The sequence below is a fragment of the Limulus polyphemus genome, unplaced genomic scaffold (genome assembly GCF_000517525.1).
Source record: "Limulus polyphemus unplaced genomic scaffold, Limulus_polyphemus-2.1.2 Scaffold3692, whole genome shotgun sequence".
NCBI classification, from domain to species: Eukaryota; Metazoa; Arthropoda; class Merostomata; order Xiphosura; family Limulidae; genus Limulus; species Limulus polyphemus.
Window position 1 is genome coordinate 63,954 of NW_013669302.1, and position 20,541 is coordinate 84,494.

At 31.8% G+C, this 20,541-nt stretch overlaps 1 protein-coding gene across 4 annotated transcripts in view; it reads right to left on the minus strand.

Annotated features, from left to right (window-relative positions):
- The window catches only part of LOC106469864 (DNA polymerase subunit gamma-2, mitochondrial-like), an 87,369-nt gene that overhangs the window by 45,929 nt on the left and 20,899 nt on the right, over positions 1-20,541 (minus strand). For all 4 annotated transcript variants that reach the window (XM_022398435.1, XM_022398434.1, XM_022398436.1 and 1 more), the window contains exons 2-4: positions 17,357-17,481; positions 12,053-12,257; positions 9,275-9,383 (exon numbers count right to left, since the gene is read on the minus strand). In XM_022398435.1, the coding sequence (XP_022254143.1) occupies positions 9,275-9,383; positions 12,053-12,257; positions 17,357-17,465 (423 nt within the window). In that variant the 5' untranslated portion in view covers positions 17,466-17,481. The remainder of the gene's footprint in view (positions 1-9,274; positions 9,384-12,052; positions 12,258-17,356; positions 17,482-20,541) is intronic.

The following is a 20,541-nucleotide window of genomic DNA, read 5'->3' on the forward strand; positions in this document are numbered from 1 at the left end:
GTTCGGGACGAACAATACTAAGGAGGGTACTAAGAGCACAAGCACGTGAGAAGTTCGTTGAGAATTATAACGTTTGTTAAAGAGCGACTGTTGAAATCAAGTGTATTGTAAAGTTGTATTCGGAAAGAATAAACCAGTTTTATTTAAGAAAGGACTTGTGTCGCTAAAGTTTCGTCGGAATGAATTTACGGAAAATTAATTAACGAACGAACAGAGACGTAACAATACTGTGTATATATCTATCTATATATATATAGGCCTATATATATTACAATAAACTTGATGATGACATAACTTTTACCAAAGATTGTTCACTTGTTACTGTTATAAACTTGTAATAAAGTTTTCTTTGTTACCCATTCAACTCATCTGATGTCTTCTTATGTGCTGTGATTTGCTAAATTATTGAATATATATAGCATAATAACAAAATTGTTCCAATTAACATTTTAACTTACTCAAATTTCTTTATTCCAATTAATCCTATGTATACAGATTTGGTCAATATGACCAATCTTTTAACCATTGTGTAACCATGAAACTTTACATACTATAACTTTGAATGTACTAAGTACATCTTCATAAACTTTGGCAAACATTTAGTAAAGGCTGCAAGTCTGTTGTACACAAAAAAATAGATGTTTTAATAACGCATTTTGTCTAAATATTTGTCTGTGGATTTATGGAGACTTTAATACATCAGGGTGAGTCAAAGGTGATTTCCATGTTAAGATTAAAAATAATTCTTTTCATCTTACAGTTTTCATATTTAATTTACATAACCTGTGGAGCCTCTTAAATGAATATACATTTTTTTCGTTAAAACCTTATACATTACTCTTATTTACTCTACCCTAATACCAACTGTACCAAAATAATCAATGTACAGTGAAATGAAAATTGAAAAATAAAATCAATAACACCTTTTCTTTCTAGAATGACTGCATATGGTAACAGACAAAATTATTTATCCTAGCAGAATCAACTTTTAACCTTTTCACACATAGTTGCTTTTAACTAAATTTTTCAATACTGTACTTTGGCCTCTCTCCCCTTCAAGGACAGCATATAAAAAGCAATAAATCACAACAGGATGTTTCTGGTTTAACTTGTGGTAAAGAAACGATCAGATAACACTCAGTGTATAGCACTCACCAAGTGCTAGAGCTTTTCTAACTTTTTTTCAAAATAATTATTGCTACTTAACCTAAGAAGTTTATAATTTTTACATTTCAGTCAGTTTTGTTAATGAATATATGCAGAAAATACAAGAAATTTTGCACTTAGTGTTGAGGGTATTTTGTACACAGGACTTGTTGCTTTAGTAACCATATGTTTTTGTCACTATGTCGGTTGTCCAAAAAATAATTTGTGTATCTTTCAGATGTGCATTTTAGAATTAAAAAATAAACAAACAGGAATTAAAACAGAATGTCTTAAAACTACTATAATTTAACTGGCTTTATAAATAAACTATGAATAAGCTAAAAAATTCTGTCAGCTGCTCAAGACTGAACAACAATGATCACACACAATAAATCTGAGGCCAACTATCTAGTTATAGTTATCAAAATGAAATAATCATAATAAAAATATCATAAAAAATATCAAATAATACAACATGGTATAGAAAACTTATGTGAAAGCTATAAAAAGGGTTTGTTCATTGCATTTCACACAAAGCTACTTTAGTTACTCCCCAAGTTTGAAGTGACAAACAAAAATTCAACATTGCCCACAACTAACTCTTGGGCTACTTTTAACCAACAAATAGTGGGATTTAATGTCACATTATAATGCCCCCATAGCTGAAAGGGTGAACATTTTCAGTGACAGGTTCAATCACACAACCTACAAATTGCAAGTAAAGCTCCTTAATCGCCAGGCCATTCTAGATCCTACATGATAAGACAGGAGGTTAAACTTTTTTATATTCTGGCCTGTCATTATCTATACTTTATCTTTCTAATTTGTTAGACACTTTAAAATCCATATATGGGAAGAAAAACATCTATAAAGGAGAAGTCAGAGTGCAAACTGGTCATGTAACACAGAGAAGTAAAGACTGAGTTTTATCAAAATATTTCCCTTTGAGATTTAAGAAATTAAAACTTAGATAATATAAAATATTGAATTGTAAAATAGATTTTGATGTAAGATTTATGTTGAATATAAAGTTATTTAATTAAATTTAAAATGTAACTCTGTAAAGACAAATTCATGACATGCTCATCATGAACGTCCCACATGCACATGGTTAAAGCTCACAAGTTTGTGAATCTTTTTTACACCAAATATGATGTACATTTTTTACTTATTAGGATGTTTCCCACATGCACATGGTTAAAGCTCACAAGTTTGTGAATCTTTTTACACCAAATATGATGTAGATTTTTTACTTATTAGGATGTTACCTTGAGTGTTTTTTTCAATGTTAGGTTTTGGACTGACAGCAATCAGGCTGTCTACTATGCATAAAAAAAAAGATTGAACAGGGAATAGTCTGCTGGATGAAGAAACTGAACATTCACTTCATCAGTTTTATACAACTTTCTCAGGGTATAGACCAGCCACTATTTCTCATCATGCTAGTGTATCACATAGCCATTTAGGTTTTCTTTCACCAACAGTTCCATCACATTGCAGGCTGTTCAAACCTTTTAAAAATTTGACTAGCCACCATTGCTAATCATGCCAGCACATACCTTAGCTAGTGAAGTTTAACACATCAACAATTCCTTTACACTGTACGTTGAAATTTTTCTTTTCATTAATCAAGAATTCTATTGAATGTAGATGAGTAGTTGAAGTTGGAACAGGAAATATGCATGAAGCTTTTGCTTATTGACACCAACTTAAGCAATTATTCTTCAGCAGCAACACACAAAAATATTATAGAAGGCATAATGTCACTAGTCCAGTTTAATTGCTCTGACATAACTGTCTGTTTTGTTTATTGTAAAGATGGAGAAAAATTGTTCTTTTTTGCCAGTTTCTTGATGGTGCCACCACTACTTTGCCTTTTTTCACAAAAAGTGGTACAGAAATGCCAAATGGAAACTAATATCTCACTAATGAAACAGCATATTAATAACATTTTCTTGTTTTTATAGGGTCACAATTCTTTACAGCAGGTGTCTCTGACTTGTTGGTAATAAATTTCAACAATAAATGGACAACACACATTCCACTTGTTTTAAAATAATAATAATGTTCAAAATAAGTCAAACAAATGTACAAAAATTTGTTACACTATTGGTTGTCACACCCATGCAGGTTCAATTTGTTTATAACACCCTTTGACAAAATGAATTATTCTCTACTGTATCTGTTATTGCAATACAAGCTGTAAAACACACACACACACACACACACATATATATATATATTAACTTTTTATATATATCTTGCCCAACTGAGGCCTAAAACTTTCTACAAACTAGATGTTATGATGTAGCAATACACACTTAAAGCAACAATAAAAATTCTGAAGGTTCGAGTAACGTAACATCAATTCACAATTGAACTACACAACAAATGATTCATAAACAGTTGTGTAAGCAAACTTACAGTATTTATTGTTTCTACAAACACTAAAGTTAATACTCGCTTTTTATAACTAACGTGCAGCAGAAAAGTAAAGTTTTTGTTTTGTGAATTGGTTTGTTGGTTGGAGTTTAAAGGCAATAAATCTACCTGCACCAAACATCCAGATTAATTCTGATAGAAAAGTAATAAAAGTAAAATATGATAAAAAAGTAAAATAAGAAAACAAAACATTGCCAAGAAATGAGGTTAAAAATAAAACAGAATTAAAAAAGCCAATGGCCCATAAAAAGCTAAAAATACAATTAATGACATTGTCAAACATCAACACTAAACTCTGAGATAAAACATGTTTAAAATGGCGCTGTCATGTAAGCACAAGGTGGAAAATTGTGACTTGAGTATCACGAAGGCCACACATTGGCAGATCAGTCCCTTGCAAAAAAAAAAGATGAGTGAAGAAACTGTGGCCAACTTCTTCTCTATAATCCTTATAAAAATTAGACGGCCAAACAACAGCAACAGTAGACTTCATCTAGAAAAGCTTGTTATGAAGTTGCTCATTCCAAATTGGCAACTAACTGGTGTGAAGTCAACATAAGGGGCAAGCATGGCTGTGAAATGCCAGAGCATACAGATTTAGCTGCAGTGTCAGTAAGCTTGTTACCACACATATCAACATGGCTAGGAATCCAGAAAAACTGAATAGAAATGGATGATAACAAGAAGTAGACCAACCATTTCTGTATATCCAAGAGATGTGGGTGAGAGCTCATATTAAGTTATTCCAGGGCTCCAAAGACCTAAACGAGTCAGCACTGATAGTACTGATAGCTTATACATGATTCAAGGCAAGTGAAAAAATTGCATAAAACTCAGCAGTGAACACAGAATTTGTAGAGGGGATCCTGTGATGAACCATCAAGCCACAGCAAACAATGGCAAAGACATCTGCACTAGAGATTTTTCTGACAACAATTCAGAAAGTGAGGTACAGGAATGATAGAAGATTGTGATTGTGGAACAGTCTTTCAAACATGATCATTTTTTCAATAAAATTTTTTTTGTATTTTGGGTTTAATTTTTTTTTAGTATTCATGAGAATAAGAGAATGATTCAATACCCACTGACACCACCCATCATGGAGTCCTTCAGAGGGACATGATGGGAAAGTGGAGATGTCAAACTAGGAAAGTGGAGCTAAGCCACAGTTTCATGGGCACTATACCTTCACCCCAGCACCAGACAACACCCACAACACCTGTTGAGGATCTCTGATACTAACACTTGATTGACCCTAGCCCCATAGGACGAGCTGACTTATGCTAGCAGAGCCTCCACAAAACCACCCCTTTTGTTGCAGGAATTCAAGGCCAAGGTATGTTTACTGGCTAAAGCCATAATAGCTGAAAAAGTAGATTTATCATTCAATCAAATAATAAACAGGCAGTAGATTTTTATGAACTCTAGAAACTTTCTCAAAGAACATTAACAAGTTCATTGGTAACTTCATGTTTTAAAGTTATTTAACTTCATTTCAAAATAATAGTAAATTTTGTTGAGATAAAAACTTGAAAGAACAGTTAAATAAGTGTTCTTTATCAAAGATTTTGCAGAAAATGACTGATTTGTGTTACAAGTTGCAACTCTAGGATTCCACCAATATAATGAGAAAGCCACTCTCCATCATTTTGTTGTTTACAACTATATACTAAATGAACCACAACAATATCCATTTTTTTATTTCAAATTGCAAGATTCATGACAAAATCACCATTCATGTCTTTCAAACTTTTCTTGCATTCCTTAAACCACTTGATGAGGGGACCTCCCAGGGAAGGTTTTATCTGTACAACTTACCTCCTCTGGGATTTGAACATCCGTCCACGTTTGCCATAAGTGGTGACCTATGAAAGGGAGGAAAGGATCCTGTTCATTGAGTGGTGTCGGGGGCACTGCAACACAAAAAAAGTGAATACATGAAAAGTTAATTTAAAAAAAGGCAAATAGATGTTTTGTTGGTTGTTAAAACTATGGGTGGAAATTGGCAGAATGATCTCTAATTAAAAATATTGTCAGATTACAGCAATAAGAAGTAAACGATATAGGACAAAGTTCTTGTTTGACAGAAGTTAATGGTTTAGGTAACTAGTAGTTTTGTACTCTTTATGAACAACTCTTGTTTTGCAGCATACTTATGCTATTATTATTATTTTTATATCTATAAAATAACTTTATATAAACTTCTCTATATTCACCATAAAACAGTAACTAGAATGTTGTTGTGTATTGTTGGTTTTTTGTTTGTTAACTTGAAGGGTGACTTCACTCAGTGGTATGCCAGAGAGGAACGAACTGACTGATAAAGCTTTTGAAAAAAATTTCTGTAAAATCACAATAAAATGATGACCCCAAATGGAATTAAGCAGATGAAACATGTAGTAACAGGCACATGAGAGTAACTGTAAACACCCCAAAGAATGGACAAAACAGTTCCAAGACCAAAGATTCCTGCCTTAATGAATCTAGATATTAAACTTAAAAAAAGCTACCATCCAAAGCACCAGTAGAATTGATGTAAAGAAAATGTTCAAGATCGCAAATACATACTGAAATGTCTGAAGAAGAATTCAAGAGTACAATAACAGAATAAGTAGAGAGACCATGAACTAGAAAAAAATTGCTTTAAATATTTTTTAAAATTAAATATTAGAACTTTAACAAAAGAAAAAGAAAAGGCCTGTAAGACCATCTCTCTCTTTCTGTATAAAGACTTTGATGTTTGCTGGCAAAGGAATAGATAAATGTTGGATATACAAGACTGTTTAGTGTAAGTTATTATTTAGTTCATTTAGTGATCTAATATTTAATGATTATTTAGTTTCTATAACAAGAGTGTTGAAGGTTGATTGTTTTAAAAGTGATAGGACCAGTTTTGTTACATAGCTCTGCATGACTCATGCATTGTGTATGCAGTTTAATTGTACTAGGCTTTAGTAATATTGTTGACGTCATCTTACTCAAAGCTTCCAAGATTTTCTGGTTATGTGGAATATTGTTGCTGCTAGAGGGCTAGATGATTCTAGATAAATGCCATCCATTTATTGTCTGAATTTATTGCTAACCAGTCACAGACACCTACTGTAAAAGAATCCCAGCCCACATATATATAAAACCTTGACAGAAAAGGAGAGTTTCAGAGTCTCAGGCATGTAAATATAGTTTAAAACTCAGTTGAAATATATTGAAATTATTTGCATCAAATATTTCATGTGGATTGTTTTTTCTAAATTTCTTTTACCTTGCAAGAGTTGTACTTTAATGTTTTTTTGCTAGATTCTGACAATTGTTTGGTTCATACTTAAATGCTTTTCATTTAAAAAGCCTTGACATGCCAACTTACTTTGACTACAGGAATTTTTTGTCTCTTCCCTGCCATACTCTTTCAATATGTTGCTCTTCACTGATTTCATAATCCTTTCAGATATATCCAATACACAGACTTCATTTTGTTGATTTTATTCTGATCTCATGAATGGGTTACCCATGAAACTAATCTCATTTTTTGTTCTTACTTCCTGTTATCCAGTATTTTTCTTCAGTGTATTCTAATTCTATTCCATTTCCCACTAAACTGTAAGTCCTCATTCATCTCAAACATCCAAAGATCCTTTTTAGATCAGGAAGTGTATAACCTTAAATCAATTTTGGATGAGATTAAACTTTAACTTTCACACATCTGTCTATTTCTGCCATATTTCCACTTAGAGGGATTTCAAAAGTGCTTTGCCATCTCTTTGTGGTATTGTATTATGAGAAATGGATATTTCTAATACCTATCTTGATGTTCCTCAGGCTTATGGAAATCACTGTTGTTTGTTCACAGCTGAAATTAAAAAAATATGCTTTCTCTACTTCCTTTTACTTCAGTCCTGTACATTTTCACCAAAGTTTTTATTTCCTAATATGAGATTCTGAACAACATTTATGTAGTTTCCAAAGATTTAACTGTCAAGGGCTAGGAAATGTTGACTATACAGTATGCTATTTTTTCTTACTACATCCTCCAGCTAATATTTCTCTGTAGCAAACTGATGCACTTTTGTTTCCCTGAATGGGAAACCTTTAGTCATATTTGTTCTTTATTTTCTTGTTGTCTTCCATCCTTAGTTCTTATGTAATTATTGGTTAATTTTATTAGGTTTTAGTTACTTTTAACAACCCTGTTGCAAGTTAGTCTTGGCATTCTTTTGCCTCCAATTTCATATTAACATCTTTATTGTATAACTTCACAGTTGGTTGTTGCTAGATGCACCTGGGCATACAAAAAATGTTTCTTAAATAGCCTACACTTTGGCTTATTCTCACTGTCTTTATACTTAAAAGTTTATTAGACTAAAAATTATGGAAATAGTGTTGCTAGAGTTATGTCCTGGAATCCCTTCCATTTTTATTTCTCGACTGTACAAAATTTTTCAGATGTCGTAGCACCCCTTCATAACATACCAAACCCAACATATTTTGACACCAGCCTCTTGTATCTCATTTCAGTCCTTTAGTATTTTTTCTTTTTCTAGAAACACAGAAAAACCTTAGAGTATGCTTTAAGCGCTGAATCTACCCAAGCAACAGATTAGGTAATTTCAGACCTCTCAGTAAGTATGTAATTTCAATTTAATAGCTTTTTGTAGCTTCAAATAAAAAATTAATACATGAATAAACGATACACTATACTTTAAAAACTAAACAAAGATATTTTCTTGATAAGAGAAATCACTTGTGTTAAGTGTAAACAATCTTTCCATAAATGATTTTTATGTGAAGTGTGGCTGAACTTTATGTACTATACTTCCCTTCCAAATATGGATATTCCCTCAGCCATTTTTAAAGCTGCAGCATTGTTGTTCCCCATTGTGATTGTAAATCCTTGTTTGTTAATAGACTTGTTGCTTTGTGAAGGATTCATGATTGTGAGTTTACTAAATATTCTCATGGTGGTTTGTTTATTCAGTGATTAGTAATTTTAAGTGCTAATGAGTAGTATAATTTCCTAGAAAAAAAAATGAAAAAAATCATATATATATATATATATATATATATGCTTGTTTATGTTGTTGAATAATGCAGTGAATGCAGTATACAGTTTAAACTTACTACAGGCTTAAAGTGATGTTTTATATTCTCAAAATACATACATTAGTAGTTTGTGTTCTAATCCAAAAGAGTCAAGAAGAAAAGGAACATTTTGAACATTCAAGTTTAAACAGCAATATATATATATATATATAAAGCAGGAGATGAATAAACAAAAAGCGGCATTTAAAAATGTTGTCCTTTGTTCAATATTCAGCTTTTCAAAAATTTGTTATTTGAGACAATACAGCTGGAATTTTCTAAACTCATTAAGACACAGAGCAATGAATTAAAAGATTTGTTCTAAATACACTCTTAAATTTGTAAGTTTCAAAACATTACCAATGAAATGCTTTTCTAAGTTGGTTATATGCTATTAAAAAAAAATCAGTGTTGTATATTCCCTGTGCTTCTGTGATAGACTGTGTTGTTACATGCTGATATTTAGCTAGCCTCCCATTAAAATCACAAATAATAATAAGTTAAAACCGCAAACAAATAAAAAGCTTTATTAGTTCTCATACTCTTGTAAGTGATTGGAAACAACATAAATCATTCTTTAACCACAAATTAGGCTTATCAATATATAATTTACCTTCCTCCACCATGAAAGACGATGTTTCTGCCAATATTCCAGCCAACTCGAAAAAGATTTGGGTGAACAGAAAAACATCAACATCAAATGTGTTTTCTCCAGTGGATTCCTACCATAATTAAAATTTCACATAATTAAATTACTCCAGAATTTTCTTATTAACTTCTATTATTTTTAATACCTTTTAAAACTTCAGAGCTACTTATATCCCTTATACTAAGCAAAAGATAAACTGGCTAAGTGGTGCAAGATAAATATAAAATCCACTATTCAGTCATAAATATATCTATCAGACACATAAAACAAGAAGACATGGAAAAGATAATAACAAAACTCTTTTGTAAATATTCAGTAAATCAGACAAATAGATACGAGTTACAGAATAAGAACAAATACTTTTCACAAGGGCTTCATAATCATAGTGGGTGTTTCATTGTAAAAATCATTAGAGAACGTAAATTTGTATCAATGCTTAAGATCAAACCTCAATGCAATCTCACTAAAGAGGAACATCAAGCTATTATTAATTTAAAAAAATATAAAAACTGTTTTATTACCTGCATATAAGGGGATAACTGACATGCCTATGAGCAGAAGATAGAAGAATTGATAGCAGACAAAATTTACCAAATACTACTTTTAGAACAAACTTAACATATACAAAAAAGATTTAATAAAGAACTTTGAAACATGACAGATGAAAAGGAAATAAACTTAAAATATTACAAAATTCTCTCTGCACATTATACTATTTCCCAAAGCTTTATGGCTTGTCAAAGATACACAAACCTAATATACCCATGTAGCCTATAGTATTTTATACAAGTTTGCCAACTTACAAAACAGGCACATTTTATTATACTGTGCAAAAACCACTAATACCATATTTGATTAAAAACTCAACATAATTCATTGACCTCATTTTTTGCCAAATAATATCCAAAAACAATACCATGGATGTACTTTCACTTTTTACCAAGATCTGTGTCAAGGATACCATGAAAATAATACACAAACAGTTTAGTGACAACATCTCACTTCCAATAAGAATATCCATCAGCATCCCAAGCATCATGAACTTGTTAGACATTTGTCTCAATGCAAATTACTTCCACTGGAATGGTCAGTTTTACAGAATATTAAATGGTAGTTGTACTAATAATATTCATGCAGCACTTTGAATGACTATTTTAACACTGTATCCTAATAAACCAAATATATATGGATAAGATAAACTGGTGAAGCATTTATTCTATGGAAAAATGGAGAAGAACTCAAAACTTCTGAAGCTCATCTGAATAGCAAGTTTGACAAAATAAAATGTTCCACAGAGCTTGAAGTCAATAATAGTCTTCCATTCCTTGATGTTCTGGTTCACAAAGAGTTGAGTCTTGAAATGCTGCCCACTGCCATTCATCAGAAAGAGACCCAAACAAATAAATATCTAAATTTTTGTTCATGTCATACAAGTTCCATCAAAGTGGGATTACTAAAACACAAAGGGCTACCAGTATATGTTCCTCTTATTTTACCTAGATAAAGAACTGAAACATCTTGACATGACCTTCAAGTATAATAGTTATTCTAAGAAAATGATGCATGATATATCATTTGATCAATCCGCCTCAAATACCAATGAACCACAACCTGATAATCACAATAGAAAGAAAAAAGCATTTTTCCTTATATATAATGATTTAGAGAAAAACTTTCAAAAAATGAATAAACTTAACATTACTGTAGTCTTCACAAGTCCGCCTACACTAAATGGCAGTCTTACAGAAGTAAAATACCCAGTTACCAACCTTCTCACAAAGTACTTGGTTTACAGAATATCAAAGAAACATTAGAAACTGTGCTACAAATACATCGGCTATAGCCTTTCACATTCAGGAAAATGACCATATAATGATCTTAAAACAAGCAAAAATAATAGATAGAGAAAAAAAAAATTAAAGAAACTACTGCCATTCAAGCACAAGACAAGACAGTGGGTATTAAACAAAATAATGGCCAACAACTATTCAGCACTGTATGGACTCCAATTGAAGATATCAAACATATCAATGTAAATTTAAATCTCTAATTTTTTGTTTTGTGCTTTACTTGTGACCAATAATTCTATAATTTCTTAATTGAAATCTGAACATGTTATTTTTCTATATATTACACATAATCGTATTTTTTCTCATGTTTATTATATTAAAGTAGTTATTTGACCCTCCATATTTCAAACAGCAGCATGTATAAGATATTTATATTCTTTTACAGCTAAAATGACCAAGGTTTTGAATGATCAATTCATGCAAAAGCTTAAATTTTTTGACTGTTAACTCTGTCCTTGTCACAATTCGTTTTCATTAGTTTCTATATGGTTAATAACTTTAATACCAAATGACAGCTATTGTTAGGATTGTTACTTAGATATCTACCTTTAAAAAGTATTCCACATATAAATGAATTTGTATTATTCAATACATTGTTGCCTAATGAAAGCTCCAGTAGGAGGGACAAAAACTCACAATTAAATTAAAATTATTTAAAATGCAGAGATTAGTTTATGTATTTTTTACAAACTTCTAGGTTATCGATACCTTCTGATGAAGTTATAATAATGAAATACTGAGTTTATAAAGATACATTCCAGAGATATAGGTTCTTTCATTTATGCTAATTGAAATGTCTAGTTATGAACCCCCAATTTGCATTATACAAAGTTAAGAATAATAATAATAATAAACCAATTATTTCATATACATCAAGATTTAATAGTAATACCAAACACTGGAGATGAGAGAAGATGCTATTTTCCCTTCATTTCTGTCATTATGCTGGCTACTAACATCCAAATTCATTAAAATATCTGCATCTGAATTCAAGTTTACGAGTAGATCACTCTTGAAGCACAAACCACTGTGAACAATACCAAATGGTAGCTGGCAATTAACTGTTTGAAGAACTGACAAATAGTGACCCATAGTATCTGGAAATAGAATATTTATAACACATACATATGTAAAATGAACATCATAAATTTACATGAAGATTATGTTTTAACATTCAAAATTACAGAAAATCAAACTGGTTTTCCATTATAGCAAGCTGAAAAAGTAACTCAAATGAGATGATGTGAGAAAACCTGCTATACCTGTATACATGGTTTCTTGAAAATATTTACACCAATGTAAAAACATGAGAAAAAAAACAGACATGCAGTGCAATACACATAATCTCAGGTTTTATACTGCAACCACACACACCCTCTGTCTCCTTCTGCCAGTATGTTCACAAAACTCTTCAAATACATTGTCTAGCATGCATTCTGAATTGCATCACTGATAAAATTCTTAATATTGGCAAGTGTAGCTAGGTATGAGGTTAAAACTAGACTTTGTAAAAACAATGGTCCTTTATAGCCAAATCCATGATTCTATAAGATACTGTTGAGTGCCTCATGAGTACAAAATTCAAAATGATATGGTGTCCCATCTTGGTGAGAGAAATATGTGTCAACATAATCATCAGCTTTAAAATACTACATAATAAAACTTCTTCACCACATCTAATTGCTGTTTTCTCTTGGTAGAAAAAGACACTCCTGATTGTTTTGTCACAAAACAGTACATCAAACATTACTTTTTGAAAACTAAGTGTCACAATACTCTTCAGTGGTGTTTAGGTAGGTTCTCAAACATTACTTTTTGGAAACTAAATGTCACAATACTCTTCAGTGGTGTTTAGGTAGGTTCTCACTACCATAGTTTGACAATCACAGATGTTATTATTCCACACAGCTGAAATATCACCTCACTGCGATCCATCCAGTTAGAATGCAAAGAACATATTAAAAATTTGGTCTTAATATCCTCATCAAATAGCTGTAGAACCAATTGAATTTTGTATGTATGACAGTTTAGATGTGTTTTTGAAGTCTTAAACATTGTAGTCCTTGATACATGAAGTTCAACAGAAGCTAAGTTGATACTGTCTTCCCTTTTGTTGGGGTTTTCCAATAATCAGTTTAGGACATACACATTTTAAGAATGTGTATTTTCTTTATTTGGTGAAATTAGTATAAATGATTTTATTAACTGTGTGTATATATATATGTATATTTTAAATTGCTTTTTATTTACTTGATTGTATAGTACTTCATTTTGTGCAAGTATGTATTGGGTTAGTAGAGTTTATTTTAATGTAGGTCTACTGTTGTGAAGAATTTGCATTATATATTTTTGCTTGATTATGTGTTGATTTTAGACATCCAAACAATTTTGGAAATGCATTCTCTAATATGTTCAGTTTTAAGAGTTATTTTATATGTTTAAAGAATGTATATATTTATATATATTAATAGTGCACTTGTAATATATGTACATCTTTGTTTCATATATAGGTTATGGTTTTTTAGTGCATCATAATTTTAAGGGGTTTTAATCATGCTCTGGTTTATTTTCTATTTAAGTAATAGTGAAAGGGTTTTTACTTATTGTATATATATATATATATATAACACTGACTAGTTTTATTTTACAACATTTTGATTTCTAAGGGCATCTTTTTTCAGTGTAATCACATGAAATGTATTTCCATTTTTATTATTTATTTTTGCAAAAATGTACTTTAATATAGTGTTATGTGTTTTTGTTAGCTATCTCCTCAAAGAGAGAATTGGCATTTCTGTTTTAAATAGCTGTTGTTTTTTGTGTACTACATTCTTTAAAAGTTTTTTGTATGTTTTCTTTGTTAAAGGAAATTTTTGTTTGTAGTGCTAGCACTGTTCTTCACTATCCTCTCCTAAAGGGGATAGACACTTTTTATTAAAGGGTCATTTCTTGTATTGTGTTTCATAACTGATCTTTGTAAAAGCATTTATTTTTTTTTGCATCATAGTATGTTAGACTCCCCCTCCTAAAGGGGCTAGGTAGTCCTTGTTAGTTTACTGTATTGTACTACAGTTGTTTTTACTTATGTATAAAATTGTACTATGGAGCAGCTCCTTTTAAAGGGAGCATAGGTGAGTTATTTCAATTTCTTAGTTTCCTGTGATTAAAGTTTGATTTTTTGTTGTTTTTAGCTGTTGTATTCAGCCTTGATATAAGGAAGGAGGAGAAGAAATTTGGCACAAGAATGTGCCATATATTAAGTACCATTTTAAGTAATATGTACATTTATTTTTTAGTATCCTTTTAATTTTACTGAAGTATAGATGCAGAGTCACTCAAGTAAACAACTCAAATTTTCCGTACACTACCTTCACACAAGACTTTTACTACTGATTGGTCATTAAGCATGTTCTTTTGCAGAAAAATAGTCGTGACTTCCCTCGTGATGTCCCAAAATAAACAGCTGTTTTTTCTGCCAGTGAACTGCATAAGGACCTTAAGGCTTCCCCACCCAAATCACAAACATGTGTGGTTCTAGGTCATATGTATAAAGTACTTGCAAGAACAGTCTAGCTTTGTTCATGTTATTGCAATTTGGTATATAAAGTCGGGATTTATAAAAGTAAGTATACCCTATGAGGCAACATCCTTCACAGGGTGACTCTTGAGAAGTCAATGAGATTATTAGTAGAAATGGTTAAGGAAATAAAAGAGAGACACATCAAAGACAGTGAAAACTGGAGAGAATCAAAATCCAGATGGAGATGAAACTGCCAGATGGTGGAGATAATGGTAAGTGAAGAAGTTGGGCATAGTCCACATTCCAGCCTGAAGAATTCTATCCAAGGGTTGTTTAAAGTGCAAAGCCAGAAAACGAGTCAAGAGGCAGATCTGACGTGATGAAATGTGATATAACTTGCATGCATATCCATCCAGAAAGGAATAGATGATCTGGATGAGTAAACAAATCTATCCAATAAGCATAAAAGATGAGAGATTCCTGGATGAAGAGGAATCCCATAGCAAGAAGAAATGATTGAATGAGCCCAGAAAAAAAGCCATGCATCCAATGCATAAAGATCACCTCTGAGATAATCCCGAGTAAGAATGAGAAGGAAAAAACTTTAAGAGAGAGGTGGTATCAGGAACAGGAAGCCAAGTGTTCAAATGAAACATGGGCAGGTTAAGATCTCTGAAATTTTCTCTTGACAAAAGTAGAGATAAAGAGGATCTGTTTGGACCAGTGCTGTATCTGTGAAGCTCTATATAAATATAATAATATTTACTATAGCTCTTGATATGTTAATTATAACTTCATAAGATCTGGCTACATTTTAATAAACATTCCAAGTCTTTATAGCAAAAAAATCAAACTTTTCAATAAATTAATTATACTACATATTTGTTTGTGAATTTCCAAAGCCTTTATTGAGTCAGACTGCGTGCAAGGTGTTTTTCATATTAAGAATGAAAATATATAGTGAACTCTCACTATTCTGTAAACCAACAATATGGATGATTTTTAGTGTTGATAAATCTTCACAATTGGAAATTTAATCAGTAATTTGTATATTTGCATTCTGAATCTGAAGAGATATTTCCTTTCACAAACACACATTTCCTACGAATACATGCTTCAGTGATCCCTACATGACTACATGACAGACAGAGAGTGATTGGAACAGGAAACAAGGTGATGAAAAGTTGAAAATTATGAAATAAAATCAATAATATCTTTTCTACTAGAATGGCTAAAGATTGTAACAGAAAATTACAATTACTTATCCTAACAGCCTCAGCTTCTAACCTTTTCATATCTGCTTGCCTTTAATTTTACTGTTTTATTACTATACTTTGAACCCTCTCTTCAATGTCTCTCCATGAGAAAAAGCAATGGGTGTTTCCAGTACAGCTTAGAGTAAACAAATAATCAGATTACACTCAGCTTAAACCTTAAGAGCTTTACTGGCTTCATCATCAAAACAGGTATTGTCACCTAACCTTTTCTAATTTTTATATTTTAGTTATTTTCTTCAGAAACTATACACAGTAAACAAAACATATACATTAAAAACATTGAAGTCATTTCTTACTTGGAAGCTGTGTTTCAGTAATTCTATGCAGCTTTTCAAATATACTATTTAGAACATAAAAATATATAAAACACAAGAACAGAATATCCAAAAACTACTATAATTTAAATGTCTTTCTAACTAAGCAATAATAGGTTAAAAACTCCATTGGCTGCTCAACATCGATCACACATAATGCATTTAAGGTAAACTATCTACTTACACCCACAAAAAAGAAATAACTATAATAAGAATCTTGTAGAGGAAAAAATGTTTTATCTATTGGTTATAAACATATCCATAAAATAAGACCACATGGTATAGATGACTTCCTTGAAAGCTATGATAGGTTGGGAGGAGCTTAATAGGTGGGTTTGACAAATATATTGATATCTCAGCAAATTGACAAAGTAGAAAATTCAAAGATTATATTCAGGCCTGTCATTATCTATATTTTCAGTTTCTATTTGATTTAACACCCTTAAAACATATAAGTGAAGAAAAAATTCTATAAGGGAGAATTCAGAGTGAAAATGTGCATGTGACACAGGAAGGTGAAGATTGAAAACATATATTAAATATTTCCTTTTGAAATTGAGAAATTAGAACTTAGATAATATAAACATTTGAATTATAAATTATGATTTGATGCCAAGCTTATTAACGTACATTGGTAATAAGATTCTTTCATTAAGTTTTTGATGTAACTCTGTAAAAAGGTCCTGACATGTGCACTATGATCCAGCCACATGCTGGGTAAATGATAAAATGTGTGTAAAACACAACTCAATGTTCATGTATTATATATACAAATAAGCTACTTTAGAAACATAACATAATACTTCTCAAACAAACAGGACCTTACCATGGGTAATGCGAGCATCACTTTCACATATGGTGCCAGCTCAAAGGAGGGCATCTATATCCTGATTGACTAACAAAGTGAACTAATGAGTTGAGTTAATGAGTGCCAAAATTATATGTTGCACTTGGTGCCATCAGACATTGGTACAACATTGCAAACAAATTTCAAAAATACCAGCCTGTGTTACTATTGAAATTGCTTTTATATAATAAATATGAAAAATATTAAAAAAAAAAAAGAGCAGAACACTTTCAGAAACCTTCAGATAGTGAGGACCTCATTTGTATGGAACCCGTTTTGGTAGTTCCCTCTTTTTGCCACTTGAGAACTGGAGTACTAACTGGAAAAACATTTACATCTGTGGCCATGGTGAGGGTCTTCCACCTATAAAAAAATAACAACAGATAAATACTGTATTGCCCATAATTAACAGCAGGGTGGGGGGCTAATCAATTCTAATAAGTGTGTGTGTTTTTCCTCTTTGCTTTCAAATCAACATTACAATAATAAAAGTGGACTATATGTTGAATTACTGTTGCTATCAGAAAAGGTAAGTTTTATAAAAATACCAGGGGGGCAGTACAGTATGTGATTATATTTTACTGAACAGATCAATTACATCACAAATATCATTAATTCATTGGCATATTCTATCAATTTTATAGTTAGATAAATAGTTTAGTTACAATGACTTGTAATGTTTAATTTGATTTTGAAACAGCAATGTACATTTAGCTTGTACCATGTACTTTCCAATATAATCATAAAGATTTACTCAATTTTACATTAATTTATCACTTTATATGCTTAGAAATATGTTTGCACAAGGAAAGAAAGAAACACATGAATGTTTTTGAAATCTGAAGTACACCTAAAACTCCAACAGATTTTCATTTTTGGTTACTTTCATTCAACTCAAAACTTTGTCATTAATGGGTAAGTTTAAGCACAAATAAATCTTTGAAGATTATACAAATTATACAATTATCTGTCAAGTACACTGTTGACAATTCCAACGCCTACCATCCAAGCACAAAACTTTAGACAAACAACAACCTTAGCTAATGAAAATTCAGAGTAACACAAGTATGACTAGTATTTAGTTACATACAGTAATGAGAACTTTCATAATGGCCACAGGTTAACTAGTAGTGATGACACAGTTTTTGAAAGTTAGTGATGCACTTGTGCTACCATGGACAATTGACACTATGCAACTGTATGCACTGTAGTACATTGCACTGTCAGTAAAGCAGAAATATGGGAATTCTCCTCTATTTCTGAGAGCAGATAATAAGAATGTCTATCAATGGATACATGCAAGATTATAATATTTACTTACTTGGGAGGAAATTTCAATAAACAGTAGCTATATCTTTGATGAATGACAGATTTGAACAAGTCATACCTTGTGAGTGTTGCTTCTCAGGAAATTACAATATCCAGGTTGGTTTGAAAGCATAAACATCACTTAGACTAAGTAGTGTAGACATAAATAAACAATAACAAGAAAGTCTCATGAAAATCATACATCATTTCCTTCTGAAGATCAAGAAATATCTTGCAATAGCACTCTCAAACCAAAGTGAACACTTCAATGTGCATGCATAATGTATTTGAACAGCCTAATTTATGTCCTCCAAATATATTCTAATTAAATTTATATGGTAGACTTCATGGTCTGCATCAGTAAATAGTCTACAACTTCAGTACGTCATATTAATTATAATTCAATAAAGATCATACTCTAATAGTTTCCCTAAATTATTAGAGAATGCATGGCCAAAATATTTTGGATGTCTAAAAACAAAAACAACACATAATCAAGCAAAAATATATAATGCAAATTTTTCACAACAGTAGACCTACATCAAAATAAATCTACTAACCCAATATATACTTGCACAAAATGAAGTACTATACAATCAAGTAAATAAAAAGCAATTTGAAATATATATGCACACACAATCTACAATTAGAACACCCCACCTACTGAAGCCCCAACAGCAGGCTTTTCAACAAAGTGGTGGATTTAAAGTGCATTATGATGCTCCAGAAATGGATCACTTGGACCCTCAGAAGTGTCTTTTGATTCTTTGCAAGCTCATCTGAAATGTGAGAAACTATTCCATATTTCATCAGATTATCATCCTCCCAGAGATTAAAAGACCCAGGCCTCTGTCCCCTTGGCTGTCTGTTTTTTGTAGAAATTTTAGAATCTGAACCTGCTGATACACGAGTTATTTCAATATTTTGGTTAGGGTGCAGATTGTGGTTCTACCCTCTTTTGTGGCAAGATCTTTGTCCATGGGCAGCTCCCTTTTAGCTGTCCAGCCATCAAGTTGGAGGCCCCCTCATTAGTATCAATATCAACAGCTGTTGTCATGGAGATAGAAGGTTAGATCATTGCTATTATCCAGCTAGTATATTACTTTCACAAGTTTCCTGACACTTTATCCCCTTCTTCTTTCTGCACAATTTTAGTTCATGGAAAGCCCTTCTCAACTGAGAGATGTAATTGTTGGCACAAAGGTGGAGGCACAGGTAATGTCACTTTTGCTGCCCAACATTCTAACATCATAGTAGGCACTTATAGACTGAGCCATGGTCCTTGGGTGTTGCTCAGACCTCAGGTTTCACTTCTGATGATGGCCTTATTCGTTTGGTAGCAGAGAGACTGGTCATTATTAAGATTGACCCAGTAGATGTCTCCAGCTCAGCTTTGTCTCATTTTTTTTTTGTGATCTCAGGGAAGGTGATGCTCATGAGGATTAGGATGGTGAGTTTCAGAACTTCAGGGAGAGCCCACTAGCAGCCCAAATCATCAGATCTCCTATGACTGATATTTTGCCTAACAACATATCTTCATTAATGGGCTTTCTTGAGATTAAAGATAAGCCAGCTCCAGGGGTTTTAGGCTCCAATGAATATATATGTTCTCAAAGTTGCTGAATAAGTAACTTTTGGTGTATTGGCTTTCCATGTTTTCAGTAACTTCAAGATTCACTGACAACATAAACAGAGTAGTCTATAACTGGCTAGATGAAAACAACAGCCAAAAGGTTTAAGAATTTGATCTTAAAGAGAAAGTCAGAATTGAAAATGTAAGGCTAGAAGAACTCTAATTAGTCATTCAGTTTCAAGTTTGACCATAATTCAGCTATTCAACTGTGCTCTTTACTGTTGTAATTTCTATAAGAATGGCTCACAACTACCCTGGAACCCAGCTATATTTCTTCCACCACTTTCTGTTTTTTTGCCCACAAATACTAAGAACTTGTTTATCAAAATTGTTTTTTCAGGAATAGTTCAACTTGCATGATTGCAAAACATTGGGTACACCAAGTTCAACTTTGGCATGATCCTTGCTGTTTGCAAATTCACCTTCATACAGATAATTAAACATACTCATAGGGAATTCAATTTGGTACAATTGAAGAGTTC